This window comes from Dipodomys spectabilis, unplaced genomic scaffold (genome assembly GCF_019054845.1).
Source record: "Dipodomys spectabilis isolate Male_0828 unplaced genomic scaffold, ASM1905484v1 ptg000158l, whole genome shotgun sequence".
Classification (NCBI taxonomy): domain Eukaryota; kingdom Metazoa; phylum Chordata; class Mammalia; order Rodentia; family Heteromyidae; genus Dipodomys; species Dipodomys spectabilis.
Genome location: NW_024870835.1, coordinates 3,461,603 through 3,480,087, shown reverse-complemented (window position 1 = coordinate 3,480,087; position 18,485 = coordinate 3,461,603). Strand labels below are relative to the sequence as shown.

Here is an 18,485-nt window from a genome sequence, read left to right as displayed (position 1 = left end):
TTCTCTTACTGTAATTTTTTGCAAGTCTTTCCATTTTCTTACAAATGGTACAATATCATTGCTTCTAATGGATGAATAAAATTCCATTGTGTACATGTACCACAGATCCATTTATCCACTGAGGAGCATCTGGGCTGATTCTATATCTTGTCTATGATGAATACTGCTGAAATGAACATGATTGTGTTAGTGGCTTTATTGTAACCTTGTTTGCATTCTATTGGATAAATGCTCAGGAATCAATTTTCTGGGCTATAAAGTAGTTCTAAGTTTAGATTTTTGAGGAACCTCCATAATGCTTTCCAGAGTAGTTGAACAAACTTACATTCCTACTAACAGTGTATTAGCGTTCCCTGTTAGCCACATCCTTGCCAGAATTTGCTGTTTGTTTTTTTGATAGTGGCTATTCTAACTGGGGTAAGGTGGAATCTCAATGTTGTTTTGATTAGAATTTCCTTTATGGCTAGAGATGGCATTTCTTCATATGTCTATTGGCCATTTTTACTTCTTCCTTAGGAAATCTTTCTTTAAGTCATTTGCTCATTTATTAATATAGTTGTTTCTGTGAAGGTTTAATTTTTGAGGATTTTTTTTAGCTCTAAGTATATTCTGGATTATTAGACCCTTGTCTGATGTATAGGTGGTATAAATCTCCCATTCTATGGGGTATTTGCCCCTTTTTCTTTACCAACAGAAACCTGATTTCCAGAGAATAGCCACATACCCAGTTCAAATACTTGCTTCTCAGATACATTTGCAGCACTATACAGATACTATCAGTTGCTTGTCAGAAGTCACTGGGATTGTAGGAAATTTGTTCAAAGGGTTTAACAATGACTACATGTCTTTCGAACATGGTCTGCTTTTCCTTCTGTCTGTAGTGAATGTAATGCTTGGATGATTGGTAGGTATCTTACCTTCAAGGCAGTGAGTGAAACATACAAAAGATAAGTGAGTAGAAATAAAAGAGTCTGTGTCCTCAATGGTTGCTTTAAGTTATAAAACTGACTGAGGGTGCCTTATCATCAGACCTACTGCTGTATGTTTAAAAGGAAGAAGGAGGCAACCTTCCTTGCTTCAACTATTGGATTCTGGGTTCTTTTACATCTTTCAAGAGATTACTAGAAGAGATTTGATCAATTACAGTTAAAACTATGTAATTCATCTACAATCATCATCATTTATCAAACACTAAAAGACCTAAAATGAATACTAATTTGCTTTAGTAAATTGTTTGAGAATTTTGAATAAGCCATCACATATATCTACATCCACTGAGACACAAATACAAACCTTTCATGGCAGTCATAAATTTAATATATTTAATATATGTTATATAATATATATTAATACATTATATATTTAATATTGAAATTTCTGCTATGTTATGTAGAAAAAGTATAGGCTTGGTGCAAATTCCAAGATGGTAACCAATAGCATCCTCAGAGCTGCTTTATTTTCAAATTTAAGCAATGGAGACAGATACCAAATAGATCAGAAACTAGTCAGCTGCTAGTAGGTACATGACAAAGCATTCAGAATAAGGACTCCAGAATTTGCATATCAAATCCTGACTTTGTTCCCTGTTTGAACAATATTGGAGCATCATAGCATCTGGGCCTCAATCTCCTCATCTGTAAAATGAGGATAATGCTACATGGTCTACTTACCACACAAGGACTTCAGAAAACCAAATAAGATATGACAAATAAATATTGCTTACAAACTACAGATTATCCAACCAGATTCTTTTTCCTCCAGCTTTTAATGATATTAGTTATTTCATAACACTAAAACAAATGAAGCAAGAAAAATGTAAAAACTGAAACTCTAAAAAGGCTTACCTGAAAAAAAGTTTTAAAATAATTATGACAAAAGTATTGAGGAGCAAGGCAAGATGGCAGGAGAAGAATGAAGGAAGACAAACAGCTGAAATAATGGGCTAAAACTGTCATGTGGGGATAACAGAAGCAGAGGCCCTACATTTTTCCTTTAAAATAACCAGGGAATATAACCTTTTCAGAAAATAGCTTTCTCTGACTTAATATCATTGCCTCTCACTCATTACTTAATAAATAGAAAACCTGGCAACAGAAACTGCTTCTAGCAAAAAGGAAAAAAAAAAAGAAAAGAAAAGAAAGAAAAAGCCACTTAATTTTAAAGCAAATAAACACTTCTGCCACTAGGAAATTGAGTTGGTCATCTCAGGTTCCACCTTAAGGGTTTTGAGGGTTCATAAGCCAGCAACCCACATCACCAGCAGACCCCTCCCTGCTTACAGCCACACACACACACACACACACACACGCACACACACACACGCACACACACACGCACGCACACGCACACATACAAATATAGAGAAGATCTATTTCATAAATCGGTTGAAATGAGCCTTGCATTTTTATAGAAGTCTATACGACTGCATCAAGGACGCAGATACTGACTTAAAGGAATACTAGTGGCAGCATTTGGGGACTTGGGGACTATTTGCCGAAGGGAACAACAGCCATGGTTTGAGTTATTAGAGCATGTACCATGTCCTCAATTAAGTAAAGGCCCCATAAAGAAAAATAATTGCACATTTCTTTCCAGGAATCCTGATAGCTTGAGAATCAGAAACACATTACATGCTTCATTCCAAAGACACAGGCCACAAAGCCTAAAAACACCTGCTAATCCCCTTCCGACTGCACTTGGCCTTTTTAAAGAAAGACCCTCTCTGCTGATGTAGTGTGGCTTTACTTTGGAGTCATAATGCTGCATCATGGTGCAATCATAATGCCCTGTGAAATAATAATAGAAGTCTGAACCACTACAGGTAAGAAAAGCATGCAAAGACACAGGATACACACGGGTAATGGGAAAAGGAGTGTGTATACACTGCTTAACTCAATCTTCATATGATGGTTGCTGTGAAAACATTTGCGATGGATTATTTCCTGCCACATCAACCTTTTAGGAGGTGCCACATAGGCAGCTGTTTTGTTTTGTTTTTCTTTTAACAGAGTAAGCTGTGCTTGTTAAATCTGTGGCTCACTCTGGCAAGCTTGGTTTCTCATGATACAAAAAGTTAAAGGCATTATTTTTAGTCTGATCATATTTTAAAATACCAGCAGAGTTCTTTCCAGAGAAGTCATGAACAAGTGTGGCTTTGACTGCTTCCACCTAGAGTAGAATAGGTCTGGAGCACTTATGTGTTTTGCTTGTGGATGAGGAAACCCTGCTATCTCAGGAAATTGCATGCTTCTCTGAGTTAGGAGGCAGGCCATCAGACTCCAGTGTACAGAAATGCTATGGATGACAGGTAATTTCCCAGGATGAAGGAAATCATTTTAAGCAGAACTCTTCTCCAGAAGAGTTCTCTGTGTTGTCAGGGGGAATACTTCAGGATACCATGCATTTCTCAATCCCTGAAGATAATTCTTAAAAGGAATAATGGCAAGAATCACCAGTGACAAATTGTCCTCTATGAAAGCCTTTGTTTTTCACAGATACTTTTTTTCTTCCAGAGTAGGATACAAATCCAGGTGATAGATGACTTTCTGGAGAAGTTAGAAATGCTCGAACCTGCTTTGCAAATCAATATGGATCATGCAGTTTAAAAAGAGAAATCAAATTATTAATCAGTCCTAGAAACTCACTTTTCCTGCTTTGTTCCAATCTATTTTTACCCTATTGATAAATGACTTAGGAACACAAAGTCTCTTCTAATCCAATGCTTTTTTGCTCAGACAGCAATCCCCTCAGAGTAAAAGAGCTCTATTAACCAGTTTGTGTGAGCCAAATAAATTGGTCAAACCAGATTTTGGCATAGAGATGTATTTAACAGGAAGAGGCCAAGGATGTCATCCTGGACCCATCAGAAATTTGGCTTCAGGTGTTTGATCCTGTTGGGGAGAATGCATGTAGACTTTGTGGAATGCATTTCATGAGATGAGCAGCCCTCTAGGTGGAGAATAACATTAGTCCTCAATAGTACAATGTTTTACAATAGGAATTAATTAAGCAGTAAACCGTGACAGGACATGCATCATGGTATCATAATCACAAGCCTCAGCTGCATTATAAGGCAAAAGGCCAAAGACTCAGAGCTTTCAACCGGCCTGGGAATGCAATTAGGGTGAAATGCTTTGTGCCCTGGAGTGCCTTTATGCCAGGTTAAAAATTCATAGATATTACTCTCTCCCTCTAGAATACTAAAATAATCCACTTGGATGGAATTTTGAAGTAAGCACCTCCTCTCACAGTGTTTTTTCCCAAGGTCAAAACAAAGGACAACATTAAATTAGAAATACCAATGACATCCCAAGGTAAGACCCTACCCAGTGGCCTACTATCCTTGAATAGCTGACTGTGCTTTCTCTGTAATAGTCACAATTCTGCCCAAGTACCTGCATCACTCGGATGAGACGCAATGGAGGCCCAGATTGGGCATTAATGGCTGCATTGGAGAACTGCTCTACAGTGGGAAAATTCTGTATCTCTACTGAACATGTACAGATTATTTTCTTGGTCAATATTATTTAACCAATACAGTAAAACAATAATTTCCAAAGCATTTGTATTGTATTAGGAATTATAAGTAACCTAGAGATGATTTAAAGAATAGCAGGCTATTTATAGGTTACATGCCAGTGGTATGCCATTTTATTATAAGGAAGTTGAGCATCCTGGGATTTGGTATCCACAGGGAACCACTGCCCTGCTGGTACCGAGGGATAACTAAACCTGGAAAGATGACTTAGGTTGAGCTATTCCAATCTTACTTGCCTCGCCTACTTATACTCAGTTAAAAGAAAATGCAAGACCTGGAAAACATCCACAATTAAAAATCACTGGTCTTAGGTCTCCATGTAGCTGTGTTTATGTATGAACAAGCATGTAGTTAAAATAAAGTCTTGTACATCTAAAAAAAAAAAAGAATCATAGGTCTATAATCCATCTCTTTTTTTTTTTTCAAAAGACTAGGAGGGATTAAAATCTTATCAGACCAGGAGAGCAATTTAACAAATTTGAGAGTATGTACTTATATACTGAAACGAAAATATATACAGAATATAAATGTCAATATTTAAGATAATTCACAGACAGCTGAGATAGATTAAGTACTAGTTTTAAGTCATTTGACAGGAGTAAAAAAAAATTAAAATGAAACAATCTACAAACTACCCTGGAATTTGGAACACACAGTCTTCTTGAGTATTAAAGAAACATTTTATCAATAGCTACCATCCATGCAATAAAGTATGTACTACAACTGTAGAGAAATTAAAGTCCACTCTTATCTTCTCAAAATATCACATGGATATAACAGAAGTTGTCTCACTCTACAGGCATTACAGTCACGTTCATAATAATAGACTGTACAGTGTACAAGATAAGGGAAATGAAGAAAATATTTATTTTTCTTAGAATAGTATTGGCAAAAGGTTACTAAACTGAATCACAAATGTTTACAACACTTGACTCGAATCCTTATCACTGATTTCCCATGAAACAAGAAGGCCAGTCCCAAAGGTTTGTGCATTCCAGTATCACCTCCCAGAGTGCAGAAATGAGGGAGGGAGAGAATCACCAGAGCTTCAAAGTGGACTTCTGGATGGCCTCAGAAATGAGAATCCTCTCCCAGTATGAGCCCACTCTGATTGGGTGTCCTCCAAGTTTCACCACACTCCCCCAGGATAGACTAGGCGTGGAGGTTTCCTGAAAAAGTTGTGCTAAAAAGCATTTCTCACCTGCTGCAGAATGTGTCTTTCCCTCAGTGTCATTAATCTTCTGTGAAGCTCTACCAACTCGTCTAGGTACGCCTGAAAGACAAGAGTATCCCCAAAAGAAGTGCTTTAAGAAGTAGTTAATAAGTACAATCAGCAGCTGGAGGGTCATGATTCTGTTAATCCCCAAACTGTGTGGATTCAGTGTCCACAGACCCTTGCTAACCTAGTCTATGGGCTCAACCTTAACCTTTACCTTATAGCAAACCAACTTGAAAATGAGGAAGAGAAGAAATTCTCACTGATTTGCTCTCAACAAAATTCAAGCGAGTATACCTACCTTCCCCCAACAAGACCTCCTCAAGGTATATGGGAAAATTCAGTGAACACATTATCATAGGTTTACTTTGATTTTTTAATTTATATTTTTTAATTCTCAGAAGGCCTTTGACAAAGAAAAGAGCCTAAGTTTGAACATGAAAGTATCAATGCACATTTCTAATTATGTTAAGAAAAATTCTTTTTTTTTTTGTCGGTTGTAGGGCTTGAACTCTGGGTTTGGGCACTGTCCTTGCGCTCTTCAGCTCAAGGAGAGCGCTCTACCGCTTGAGCCACAGCACCACTTCCAGTTTTCTAGTGGCTTATTGGAGATTAGAGTCTCACAGACTTTCCTGCCTGTGCTGGCTTTGAATCGTGATCCTCAATCTCAGCCTCCTGAGTAGCTAGGATTACAGGCATGAGCCACCAGCACCCGGCTTAGGAAAAATTCTTAATGAAAGAGAAAAAAAAACTTCCACATCCTACCAAACATTGCTAGTAAACAAAGCTAGCAAGTAACCAAAGAATATAATAATATCTTATAAAAACATACCAGTTGTCAGTGGCTCAAATTTGACCAAGGTTTGAAGACAGCCCAGGCAGAGCAGTTGAAAAAGATTCCAATAAACAGCAAAAAAAAAAAGGTTGGGCTAGAAGCATGACTCAAGTGTTAGAGCACCAGCCAAGCAAGCCATGAAACAAATGTAAGGCTCTAAATTTAAACCCTGGTACCAGTGTGGAGGAGCTTAACAACAGGGGTGGGGGTGGGGGGTGGAGAGTACAAAGAAAAGACAGTCAACTTTGCAAATTAGCATCTGATTTAAAGAACACCACTGCCAGGGCAGAGAGGCATCTCTCCTTCTATGTGCTCAGATGAGTGAGGTCCTGTGAGCATAATTAGGTGGGTGCTTCCAGGATTATTTTAAATAAGGCAAAGGGAAGATTCTTGAAGCATTGAAGAGGTCTGTCTTGCTCTTGCAAGCCCTGCCCCTATCAGGTGGCTGATGTCCCACAAGGTCTTACAGTTGCAAGTTCAGATACTGCCCTGGGATTTAGATGGTTTGCTCACTTCCACCTGTGATTGCTTAACCCACTAGTTTGACCACAATCTTTGTCATACTCCCACAACTGGATATGACTGAAACCTTTGGCAATGTAGATGCCATGGGAAATGGTAGCAGAAGGCCAACCTCATATGAAAGCAAGACATGGAAAATGAACTAGAAAGGGCAGGGATGAATGAAGTGTTGTCACTGGGCATCTCGTGCCCTTCCAATGAAGATGGAAAGAGAGCCAGTATGGATAATACAGCAAAACAAGGCAAGACTCCTCAGTGCTGCAGCACTCACAGGAATAAAATGGAAACTTACCTTGTCACACTCGCCATTCTTTATTTGCTTATCTGATTTGCTTTGCTTTATTGGACTTTTCACTTCAAGGATCTAGGGATCAAAGAAAACACTGTGTTAAATTTTATTTCAAGAACCTGCTAGCTTGCCACCCACATAACCAAAAACACTCACTGAATGAAATGTTGGATAACAAATCTGTTTTCTGACTAGCATTTCTGTACCCTTTCTTCTCTTATAATCTTATTTTTAATGGGAAAACGGACTGCTTATTTATGAAATGCTGAGCCAGAAAATCAGCACCTTAAAAAATAGTTGACGATAAGGAAATGTATCTCAGCTTCCAAGGCTGCTTTTCATTGGTGAAAACTCTCTATGCATATGTATGGCAGCTGTTATTCTGAGATGATAGTCCTTGTTGGAAAAAATGTTTTCCTGTTCATTCTGCCATTTTGGCCTAACCACCTGTGCTCAGTGAGCTACAGATGATTTTTTTAAAAATCAACAAAAACAACAACAACAAACAAGTCCCTAAATGCCTTCTGTAATACCTGTTTTTTACATTCTGAAGTTATTCGTATCTACTGAGGTGATAAAACTTTGGGAATGAAGGTGGCCATTCGTTACCTGGATGCTCCACTCTGGGATTATCTAACTCCAGGAAGAGAAACAAGATTGTCTTCTGACAATCACTTTCTGAAGAAAAAGGTCATCATTTTAATGTGATATAATTATACAAGGTAAGACTCCAAGTAACTTTCCTTTTAACTTAGGCAATTGCAATTTAACTTATGAACAGTAGTTATGTATACCACTCAGAAGATATGGTAGGGAGTTATGTTTCTGATTAATAAGGATAAAATTATGACTTATTAAACATGATATTCCAAATCAAGACTTCTGAGGGAAATACTCTAAAATGGTCCTCAGATGAACCAAGAATAAGAACCAAGTGAATTTTTAAATTCATTTCTGATGAATTTTTACAAATGTATATAAACACAAAGAGCAAAGCATTTTGCCTTTTTATAACCTCATTGCTGAGTCGTTATAATCAAAGACTGATAGTAAGGAGATGACAAAGAATTTACTTTAAGAAGTCTCATATTTATCCTATTCTTCCATTCACTGTTCCCTGCCCTAATTCAATCACAGTTTTGTTCAGTCTACCTCATTTCATAACACACAGAAAATTTTAAGACTGTACCCCCTTTTAATTTGAAATTGTAGCGCATAGGGTTGGGTCCCTAGCCCTATCACTTAACATTTTTGGGTCTCAATAGATGACAATGAGAGGCATGAAGAAGATAATGCCCAGATTCCCATTTAGCTTTACAATTTTATACTACTAGTTACGTACTTTACTTGTTAGGATAGAATCAGGACATTCTGGAAATACTTCTCTTCGAATTGAGAACAATGTGTGATGGATAAAGAAGTATGCTTTCAATAGTCTTTCCATAGATTCACACTCATTTCTTTAATATTAAGATAACTAGTTTGACTGAGCTAGCTTAACATATAATTTTCTGGGCCACACAAGGAAATTATTGAGCAGCAGAGACAAGACAATCATTCTTAATATGCTCCACTGTAAAGGAAACCAACTAGTCCTACATGTATTATTTCCCCTTCTCTATTGTTTTCCCCCTCAAGGGGAAAATCAGTGCTCAGAGACATAGGAGTAAGTAGGTCAGTAGATGGCACTCCTGGCCAACTCAGACACTGGGCTGGGTGCTGTGGAGACAATCTGCTGAGATTTCAGGCAGGAGTAAAAAAAAACAGTTCCTGTCTGCCTGGTGTATTAGAGAACTGAATTCTGTTCCCACCCCATCCAGCCCCTCCTATAGCCCCATCCCCCACACTCATTTGTGCTCTGGTTATCTGAGTGTCTGGAACTGCTATGTTTGCAGTGGAACTTTGCAAACTAGGTTTAGAGTCCTGTACCCTTCCCTTCAAAGCAGAAAATAGAACTTTTGGGCGCTTAAGTCCCACCCCGCACATTCCATAAGTGCTACAGCACAGAAGGCCAAAACACATTGAAATCCTAGTTTCTTTCTTCTGAGGCTATGGTGGCAGGAACAAAAGCTCCGGGTGTCAGTGACCCGCCTCAAGTTACTGAGTGGCTGCCCAGACGGGGCTCAGTTAATCTTCCTTCTTTGATCTCTCCCTGCTCCAAAATAAACAGCTTTGTCAAAACCTCATTCTGAGAGAGCTGAGCCATGTTGAAGACAATTGTTTTATTTATGATCATTTCTTATCTTTAGGGAAACGACTCCAGAATATAAAAGTATAACACCTTGTCTTCCACAGGCTTATTTCAAACCAGTTTAACTGGATAGACTCTTTTGAATTTAATTCAACATGCCCGGCAGGCTGATAGGTGATTTATAATATTCTGAATATTGAGTCCAATGGAACACTTCCTTCCTTCAAATCCATTCACTCTCTCCCTGCCATACTCCTGGCTAAGAAAGACCTGGTTGTTTTGTTTCAAATTCACACAAAAAGGATTTAAGGTTTAAAAAAAAAAAAAAAGCCATCTCTGGTTAAACTGGTAAAATACTCTTCATTATTCCCCATTAAGTTGTATTGAGGGAAATAGAGCCACCCAGACTGAGATAAACCACTGATAGATTTGGCAGTCTCTGAAAATGGAGTAATTATGTTTAGTAGCACTTGTCCTTAATCAGAAGATACAGCTTGAGAATCACATTTTCAAGGTTATTATTTTTCTGTATTCTTTTGTGAGGAATGAATCTCAATTATTCAGCAGATGAACTGATACTTTTTTTGAGTTAATAATCATTAGTAGCTCCTAACAATACTCAGGCTAATTACTTGCTTTCTTGGTATGTGGCCCGCTGTTCATTTTTTTTCCAGTACTTAGAAAATATTTGACTCAATTAATACTTTACCTTTTCCTAAGTCCATGGAAGACTTATGAGAAGGTAAAAGGCAGTTCAAGTGTGCCCCATGTTTAACTAAATCTTGCACGATCATTTTGTGGACAGAGAAATAGTTGTTATGGTTTATAGGTGGACTGTTTCCCAAAGGTTCATGTGCTGAAGTCTGAGTTCTTAATGAAACACTGTTCAGAGGTGAGGTTTCCAAGAAGTGATTGGATTATAAGGGCTCTGACTTCATTGATGTATTAATACACTGATGGGTTTTAATTTGCTGGGAAATTGGGAGGTGATAGAAAGTGAGCTAGTGCGACCTAGTTGAAGCTCCTTTGGGAGCTATATCTTGTTCCAATTCCTTCTCTCTGTTTTCATATTACATCCTCTTGGGGTGAGCCACACTTTGTTCTACCACTGGGTCCCCACCATGATGTTCTTCCAACCTCTGGTCCAGAAAGAAGAAAGTCAAGTGACAACAGGTATAGCAGAAACCATTTCCTCCTTTAAGTTTTTCCTGGGGTATTTGGTCAGCAATGGAACGTGAACTAACACAATAGGCAAGAAGCACTGGAGAAAGAAACTAGGTCTTCCCATTTCATAATTAGGGCCATCTCAGTATGTTGCTATCCACTTTATTGGATGTGAAATTTCAGACATGCTCTGGACCACCACAAGTACTCCTCCCACTGCCACTCAAATATAATACTACAAATGTATTTCTGAGTTAAATATAAATGACTTTTAGGTCTTTAAGAAAATCATACACTCAACAGCATAGAGAATATACTTGTATTTATTACTTTTAATGTTCCTGAACATTGATTTAAAGAAATAGCATCATACTGATGCAACACTGTGAGTGCATATGGACTTTATTATTACGCCTACAGGTGCATGAAAGAAGTGACATGTAATCAAGTACTACTGGTAGATTGATATGTGATATGTAAGTAGTACTTACACATTTGTTGAATAAGCATGCCAAAAAAATCATTGGTATGCTATTTAATCAAATAAAGTAATTACTTCCTTCTTTTCTCTTTTCCTTTCTTCCTTCCCATCCTTCCTCCCTCCCTCTCCCCCTTCCAAAGAGGTACCATGACTTAAACTTAGGACCTTATGCTCTGACTGGGCTTTTTTCTCTTAGCTGGTGCTCTACCACTTGTACCATGTTTCCATTTTGGCATTTTTGCTGGTTAACTGGAGATGGAATCTTACAGACTTTTCTGCCTGGGCTGGCTTCAAACCTCTAATCATCAAGTCTCAGGGTTCTGAGTAGCTAGGATTACAGGCATGAACCATGAATGCCTGGCTAGGTAATTTTTTACCTTCTCCAGATGGACAATCTGGATCTTTTAGTTTTGGTAGGCAGATTAAAAAAGTACCTTTCCTACTTAACAATGGAGGATTTAAGTTGCAAGCCAACATTGTAACTAAGAAATCTATGATTTTAAGATCTCTGCTTGCTTAAATAGGGATACAGGTGGACCCATTGCAACAATGAGATGTACAAGACGTTATGTCGAAAAACAAACTTTACAACTTTGGCTGGGAGAGAGGGGCGTGGGGGGGGAGGTGGGAAAGGATGGGAAGGGGAAACAAAGGAGGAGGCAACAATGCTTGATAAGAAATATACTCATTACCTTGCCCATGTAAGTGTAACCCCTTTGTACAGTATTTTCACAATAAAAATTTTTTAAAATAAATAATAAATAAATAAAGATATCTGCTTATACTTTACACAAAATGTGAAAAAGATGTTTTCAGCTTGTAAAATAGCTTTTTCCAACTAAAGCCAAGATCACAAATTCAAGGACAAGGTATTTTAAAATCATAAAACACTTAGGAAACAGACCAATTTTATAAAAACTATGTTTTTTAAATTCTCAGGTAAACAGTCATATGGTAACTTGAATTAAACAATTATGGTAGAGGTCACAGGAAATCTGATTAAACAAAAGGGTAAGTATAACTTGCAATAATGAATATCAATTTAACACACAATGAGCTTTTACAGTATTCATGATACTTGAAAACCATTTATTTTAGTAAGTAATAGAAATAATTCCAATCTTATCCATATGTTTAACAAAAGCTCTTCATAGCTTTCAAAGTTCTATTCAGACTTTATACAAATAACTATATTCTGAGTTGATTATCAATGAGAGTGGACACTATTTTCTGTTTTATTAACTATTCCTTATAATCCCACTCATGATCCTTTTTTTCTTGGATGAGAAAACTGAGGTTGGGTATCTAATAATAAACATATACGGAGGTGCCATGTACTGCCTCATAGTATCTACATATATTGTTATCCTCCCAATAACTTGCAAGGTAAATGTTAATATCATTTACAGATGAAGAAACGGATACAGAATAAGTTAGTTTTCCATTAGCAAAACACCAGTAATAAAGCAAAGAGCCAAAAAGAAGTTTTTTTTGGTGGGTTGTGAGGCTTGAACTCAGGGCCCAGGCAATGTCCCTAAGGTTCTTTTACTCAAGGGTAGCACTCTACCACTTTAAGCCACAGGGCCACTTCCAGTTTTCTGGTAGTTAACTGAAGATAATTCGACTTTTCTACCTGAGTTGGTTTTGAACCATGATCCTCAGATCTCAGCCTCCTGAGTAGCTAGGATCACAGGTGTGAGCCACCAATGCCTGGGCAAGAGCCAGCTTTTAAACTAACTCACCAGTCATATTGCTTCTAATTAGGTCACTCATTTACTGTTGGGGGATAGAACACACAGCAATCAGGAGTGAATGGACAGCACTTCCATCCCAATCCCTTCCTGCACTTAATTCACCATCTGATGGAGCATACTTATTTTTCTGGACAGCAGAAGTTCTTCTACTTTATGTGTTTATTCTTTAAGGTTTTGGATTCCCATTTATTTAGTATTGAGAGGGACTGTTTTAAATTGGGAGGTAAAAAGTTTGTATGCTGTGTGACAATGGAATATACCCAGTTCTGCAGAGTCTTGAGAAGTGCAAACTGCACAATTTACCTGGTTGTTGTTGGTTTTTAATAATGGTGGTGGAGGTTCATGATGGAGGGGTGAAGAGGCAGAACTGCTCTCACTGTCACTGCCATCACTCAAGCTAACTCTGAAGAGAAACAGAGAAAAGTCATAAACATCACTACAAACAAGAGACTTGAAATATCCATGGATATCCCCCCAAAAAGCAAGGAATCCAAACAACAGTCATTGAAAAGTTGGCTGTAACTCACAATCACTAACATATATTGGTTTCTTTAATATATTTTTTTATTGTAAAGATACTGTACAGAGGGGTTACAGTTACAAGAGTAAGGTAATGAGTACATTTCTTATCGACCATTGTTACCTCCTCCTTTGTTTTTCCCCTACCATCCCTTCCCTCCCCACCTCCCCAACTCCTCCCTCCCCCCCTCCCCCAATTTGTAAAGTTCATTTTCAACATAGTGTCTTGTACATCCCATTGTTACAATGGGGCAACCTATATTGTCATTTCAGCATTTTGTTATTTCCCTTTCACTCCCCAAATTAGAAAAATGTATATACAAGATGCAGGACACCAGAATTTATATTTGGATCCATGTTCAGTGCTATACCTGCTGTTTCTCTTTTAGTGATTTCCAGCTGGCCAGCAATACACTGTGATCTAGTCACTCACCCAAACTTGCAGAAGTAAAAACAGAGGCACCAGGATTCAAACCCAAGATGTATTAAGCCCAACATTCCAGAACTTCAACTAATCATATCTACTGTGTCATGATTCAAAGCCATCTCTAGTTCTGAACACTGGTATACTGTAACTTCATTGGGAATATATTCCAGCAGTGCAACAACAACAAAAAAAAAACAGTATATTCAGGGTAATTGTGCTTAACTTTACAACTTGGGGTGGGGGAGGAGGGAGATGTAGGGGAGGTAGGCAAGTGGAGAGGGAAGGTAGGGAAAAACAAAGGAGGGGGTAACAATGCTCTGTAGGAAATATACTCATTACCTTACTCATGTAACTGTAACCCTTCTGTACAATATCTTTATAATAAAAGACATTTTAAAAATAAAGGAAAAACAATGAGAGAGAAAAAAAAACAATAAAAATACCACCTCCTCCTCTACATATTTTTTCCTCTGCAGAATGAAGTCATATGTTCTTTTGACCAAAGAGGAGATGTTGCTTTTTTCCACTCTGCCTGATGTATACCACCCCTTTCCTGTTTGCTCCTTCTTGCTGGTTATACAGTAGCCTAATATAATATTCTTCTCAGAGAAAGAAAATGCTTTAGAAATCCGAGTCTAGGTTTCCTTTCACTATGAATAGGCAATCATATGCTAGCTCTATTATGTATTCAGATAGATAAGATACAAGATAGGAAAGGAAAAGGATATACTATGACATCCTTTTAGCAAAAAAAAAAAAAGGATGGAACTTGTTTTTCTTAACTACATTACAGTAATGAAGTGTTCAGTTGAAGCGCTGCTTTCAGATGCTTCTTTACTGAAGTGGAAGGCTGAGTATTTAAACTGATTAAACAGTTGAAGCTTCACAAGTACGTGGAAGATCAAATGCTTCTGTGCTCACAGCATATGTCAGGCAGAGAAATGAAGAGTCCCCAACAATATGTCCACACTATACTCAAGATAAAACATGTATGACCTGACCCACACTGACTGACTTGGAAATGGCAGAGAGGAGACTAGACAACAGCTGATCATAGAATATCTACAGTTTTCTAAACAATAATGGGAAAATGTACCGCACATGTGCGTGCGTGCGTGCGTGCGTGCGTGCGTGCGTGCGTGCGTGTGCGTGCGTGTTTCATCAACTAAATTGGAAAGCAGCCAGTGATCAACCTTTTGGTGATTTAAGAAAGTCCTTAACTCTATGTTGCAGTTCATTTTTAGATCTTTCTGCCCTACCAGTTGCTGTTTGTCAGATGCAGGCCTGGGCTATAGTCTTGTAAAACGAATACACCCATAAGGTAGAGTCACCAAGGGATCTGAAAGGACTTAGACCTATGGAGGGCTTTCTCAGATGACACTGAAGAATTGTCATTGAAGAGAGCATGGAGTATGTCCAATTTGTGTTAAAAGTGCATTATTTTAAATATTCCAGGGCCATCTACACAGTAATGGATAATGGGGAAGATTTATTGTAATATGTTATAAATGTAATTGGATTTTAAGTTCAAGTAGATCCACATTTTTCTACTTAAAACACATTAAATTAAGCACGCCTATTTGTTTTGCTCATGATAAAGAAATGAAATCCTCAAGGCAATTTCAAGTTGACTATTAATTATAAGTGACATGAATTACCATCTTATAATGTGAAATTATGCCTCACAGCATTAAAGCTACTTAAGGAACCTAATTGTCAGCACACTTAAAAGGAGCTTATTTGCTAGAAAACACACACAGGTGATCCTAGTTTAATTAGGTCACACACAGAATTCACTGGGGCCAATTATGTATTTCTAACGACAAACAGAAAACACATTTCTTCACATTCTGAGATGACCTGCAGCACTAGGTCTACACAAACTCTCCAAATGAATATGTCACATGGGATATATTTGCAGATAACAAGGACTTCTAATCTGGCTTCTTCTATAAAGGTTTTAGAGGGGGAAAAACCTTCCTCTTTTGATAAAAGGAAAGATAGTTTCCTGTAAAGGTAAGTGTTAAGCATGCCAAGACACCCCAATTTCACTTGAATAAGACTATTTATTGCCTTTGCTTCTGATGTGGCACATTTTTTTGTGATTGTACCAGATGTCAGAACCTCTCTCCAAGACATTTACCTGCGACTCCGACTTCCCCCTCTATTCACAGGTCTTTCCATTTCAGAGTCATTGTCATTATCCTCTGCCTCATCTGATTCCTCCTCATTGTCATCGGAATGCAGGTCTTTCATTATAGACCTTAAAGGACCTGCATAATGACAGTGAACCACAGAAAATCAAACATACTACTTCAAGCATACTTACTCATATTAGGCACAGGGGAATGCTTACTGTACTGAATACTGATTGAGAATAATCCTTATCCTAATTATACATTTTCCAGAGACTGTAATAAGTTGTATTGCAAAAATGTATGTAATTCTTGTGGCTCAGGAAGCCGAGATCTGTTTAGATAGAGGCTAAACACTATTGTTTTCATAATAATCAAAACACTACTGTTGTTTTCTTGTGCCAATATCAGGAGTTGAATTCAGGGCGAGGGCACTGTCCCTTAGCTACTTTGCTCAAGGTTGGCGCTTTACCACTTGAATCACAGCTTCATTTTTGGAATTTTGGCTATTAATTTGAGATAAAACTCTCACAGACTTTCCTGCCAGGGCTGGTTTCCTACCACGATCCTCAGATCTCGGCTTCCTGAGCCACAAGAATTACCCGCCCAGACACTATTGTTTTAATGAACTAAATGTTCATTAAATTTTCCAGGAATTTTTTTCTGTGTACATTTCTTCCCTAAGAAAAATTAGACCTAAAAAGAAACAGAAAGATCTATTAGTAAATTGGCTGTTTTGTTAAGTTAATCCATGTATTGAAAAGCTGAGATTAATAAATCACTGTGGCTCTAACTTGTTCTTGGCAATGCAGGCTTTGTGTGGCAGTTTTTGATCTATTAAGGTTTAGCTGTTCCTTTTATTTCAAGGTCAATTTCAGGTCAAGCAAGCATTTCAGTCAAGTTCAGATTATAAAGTATTTCAATTCCATGGTGTAATGTCCTATCTCTGATCTTCCTATTGATCTTGCACAGAAGGTCTTGTTGCAACAATTTTATGCAGCCAATTTTCATGTTACTTTTAAAGAAATTTCTGGCAGAATACCAGCATGAATTAACACAAATAAGGCCATGTAATAAATCAAATGCCCAGAAAACTCAAGATTATATCCAATATTACATGGAAGAAAAAAAACTGAATTATAACTCTTTTTTCTAGAACAGAACAAAACCATAAAACACACATGCACATCCATTTTCATTAGTGTAGCTTCTTTTATTTTACTAATCTTAGATGTGATGAAAACAAGATAGGTATTTCAAGTTTTCAAGATGAATTGTAAAGGCAATCAAGAAGGTGAGAGAGGCATTCTGGTTTAGCCAATCTTTCAAGTCTATTCTATGGCAGGAATAGCTCAACTAACACTAACTCAGTTCTAAGGTAAGTATCAACTGCCTGTAACCTCACATTTTATACAACACAAATTTCTCTGCTTTTGTAGTGAGCATAAGCCTTTGGAAATATGGAACAAGAGCTCTGACTGAATAGTCAAAACTATCACTGTCTTTTTTTTTTTCCTGGAAGCTTATCCTTAATCCAAATATGCACAGCAATTTAATCCTTTTCAAGACACACAAGGACATTAGGAATTCAGTGTGGACCATGAAGAAAGGCAATGTTTAATAGAATGCTAAAAAATTAATTGTCCCTTTGTAATAATTTTTCATGTAAAAAAATTTAAAAGTCTACATTTGAACATTTTTATATACACATGGAAAATATACTAAATATACCTATTAATAGTTTCCAGTTTACTAATCTTTATTCAAAGTATGGCTAACAATCAGAATATAGGATATTGATTTAAGAGACAGTAAATTAACATTTTGCTTTAGAAGAGTCTATTAATCTTGAGATTAAAAAGAAATAAAATAAAGATGAAAGGTGTCCGAAGTGGAAGAGTGCAAACCTATTTCTTTATGTCAAAGCCTGTCAAGTCCAGGGTGTGCTGTTGTATCTGGGAACTCCCTGGAATAGGCTGTGTCTATAATCCTTTTGTCAAATGGGAATCTGATGGCAAGAACTAGAAAGGGGGGAAATTTCTAAAGTCTGGCCCCATATATCAGAACAATGTTCACATGCATTCCTAGGGGAAATAAATACAACTGCATAAAAGCCAAGTTACCATTCAAATAATAAAACAGTGGAAGATAGGTCATAAATCAACTCATTAAAATGCTTTATGAGAAAAATGTCTCATAGTTTGCCTTGGAGCTGTTGATACCTTGTTGCCTGGTCTGGGACGGTGTGAAGCTGGAGCTGGAACTGGAGCTGGAACTGGCAGGACTGGGTTGTTCCGACTTTAGAGAAGAAGAAAAAGGCATCATCAGTAAATTTATGGGGCATTACATATGGAAAACTGAAAACAATATGCTTCTTCAAAGCAGCTTCTGGAAAAAATAGTCTAATGCTGTACA

The 18,485-nt window shown here is 37.5% G+C and overlaps 1 protein-coding gene across 2 annotated transcripts in view; it reads right to left on the bottom strand.

The window, feature by feature from the left end:
* Window positions 1-18,485, bottom strand: part of Mllt3 (MLLT3 super elongation complex subunit) — a 273,357-nt gene that overhangs the window by 4,132 nt on the left and 250,740 nt on the right. For both annotated transcript variants that reach the window (XM_042692938.1, XM_042692939.1), the window contains 5 exons: window positions 18,293-18,368; window positions 16,079-16,208; window positions 13,293-13,392; window positions 7,403-7,474; window positions 5,739-5,810 (listed from right to left, as the gene is read on the bottom strand). In XM_042692938.1, the coding sequence (XP_042548872.1) occupies window positions 5,739-5,810; window positions 7,403-7,474; window positions 13,293-13,392; window positions 16,079-16,208; window positions 18,293-18,368 (450 nt within the window). The remainder of the gene's footprint in view (window positions 1-5,738; window positions 5,811-7,402; window positions 7,475-13,292; window positions 13,393-16,078; window positions 16,209-18,292; window positions 18,369-18,485) is intronic.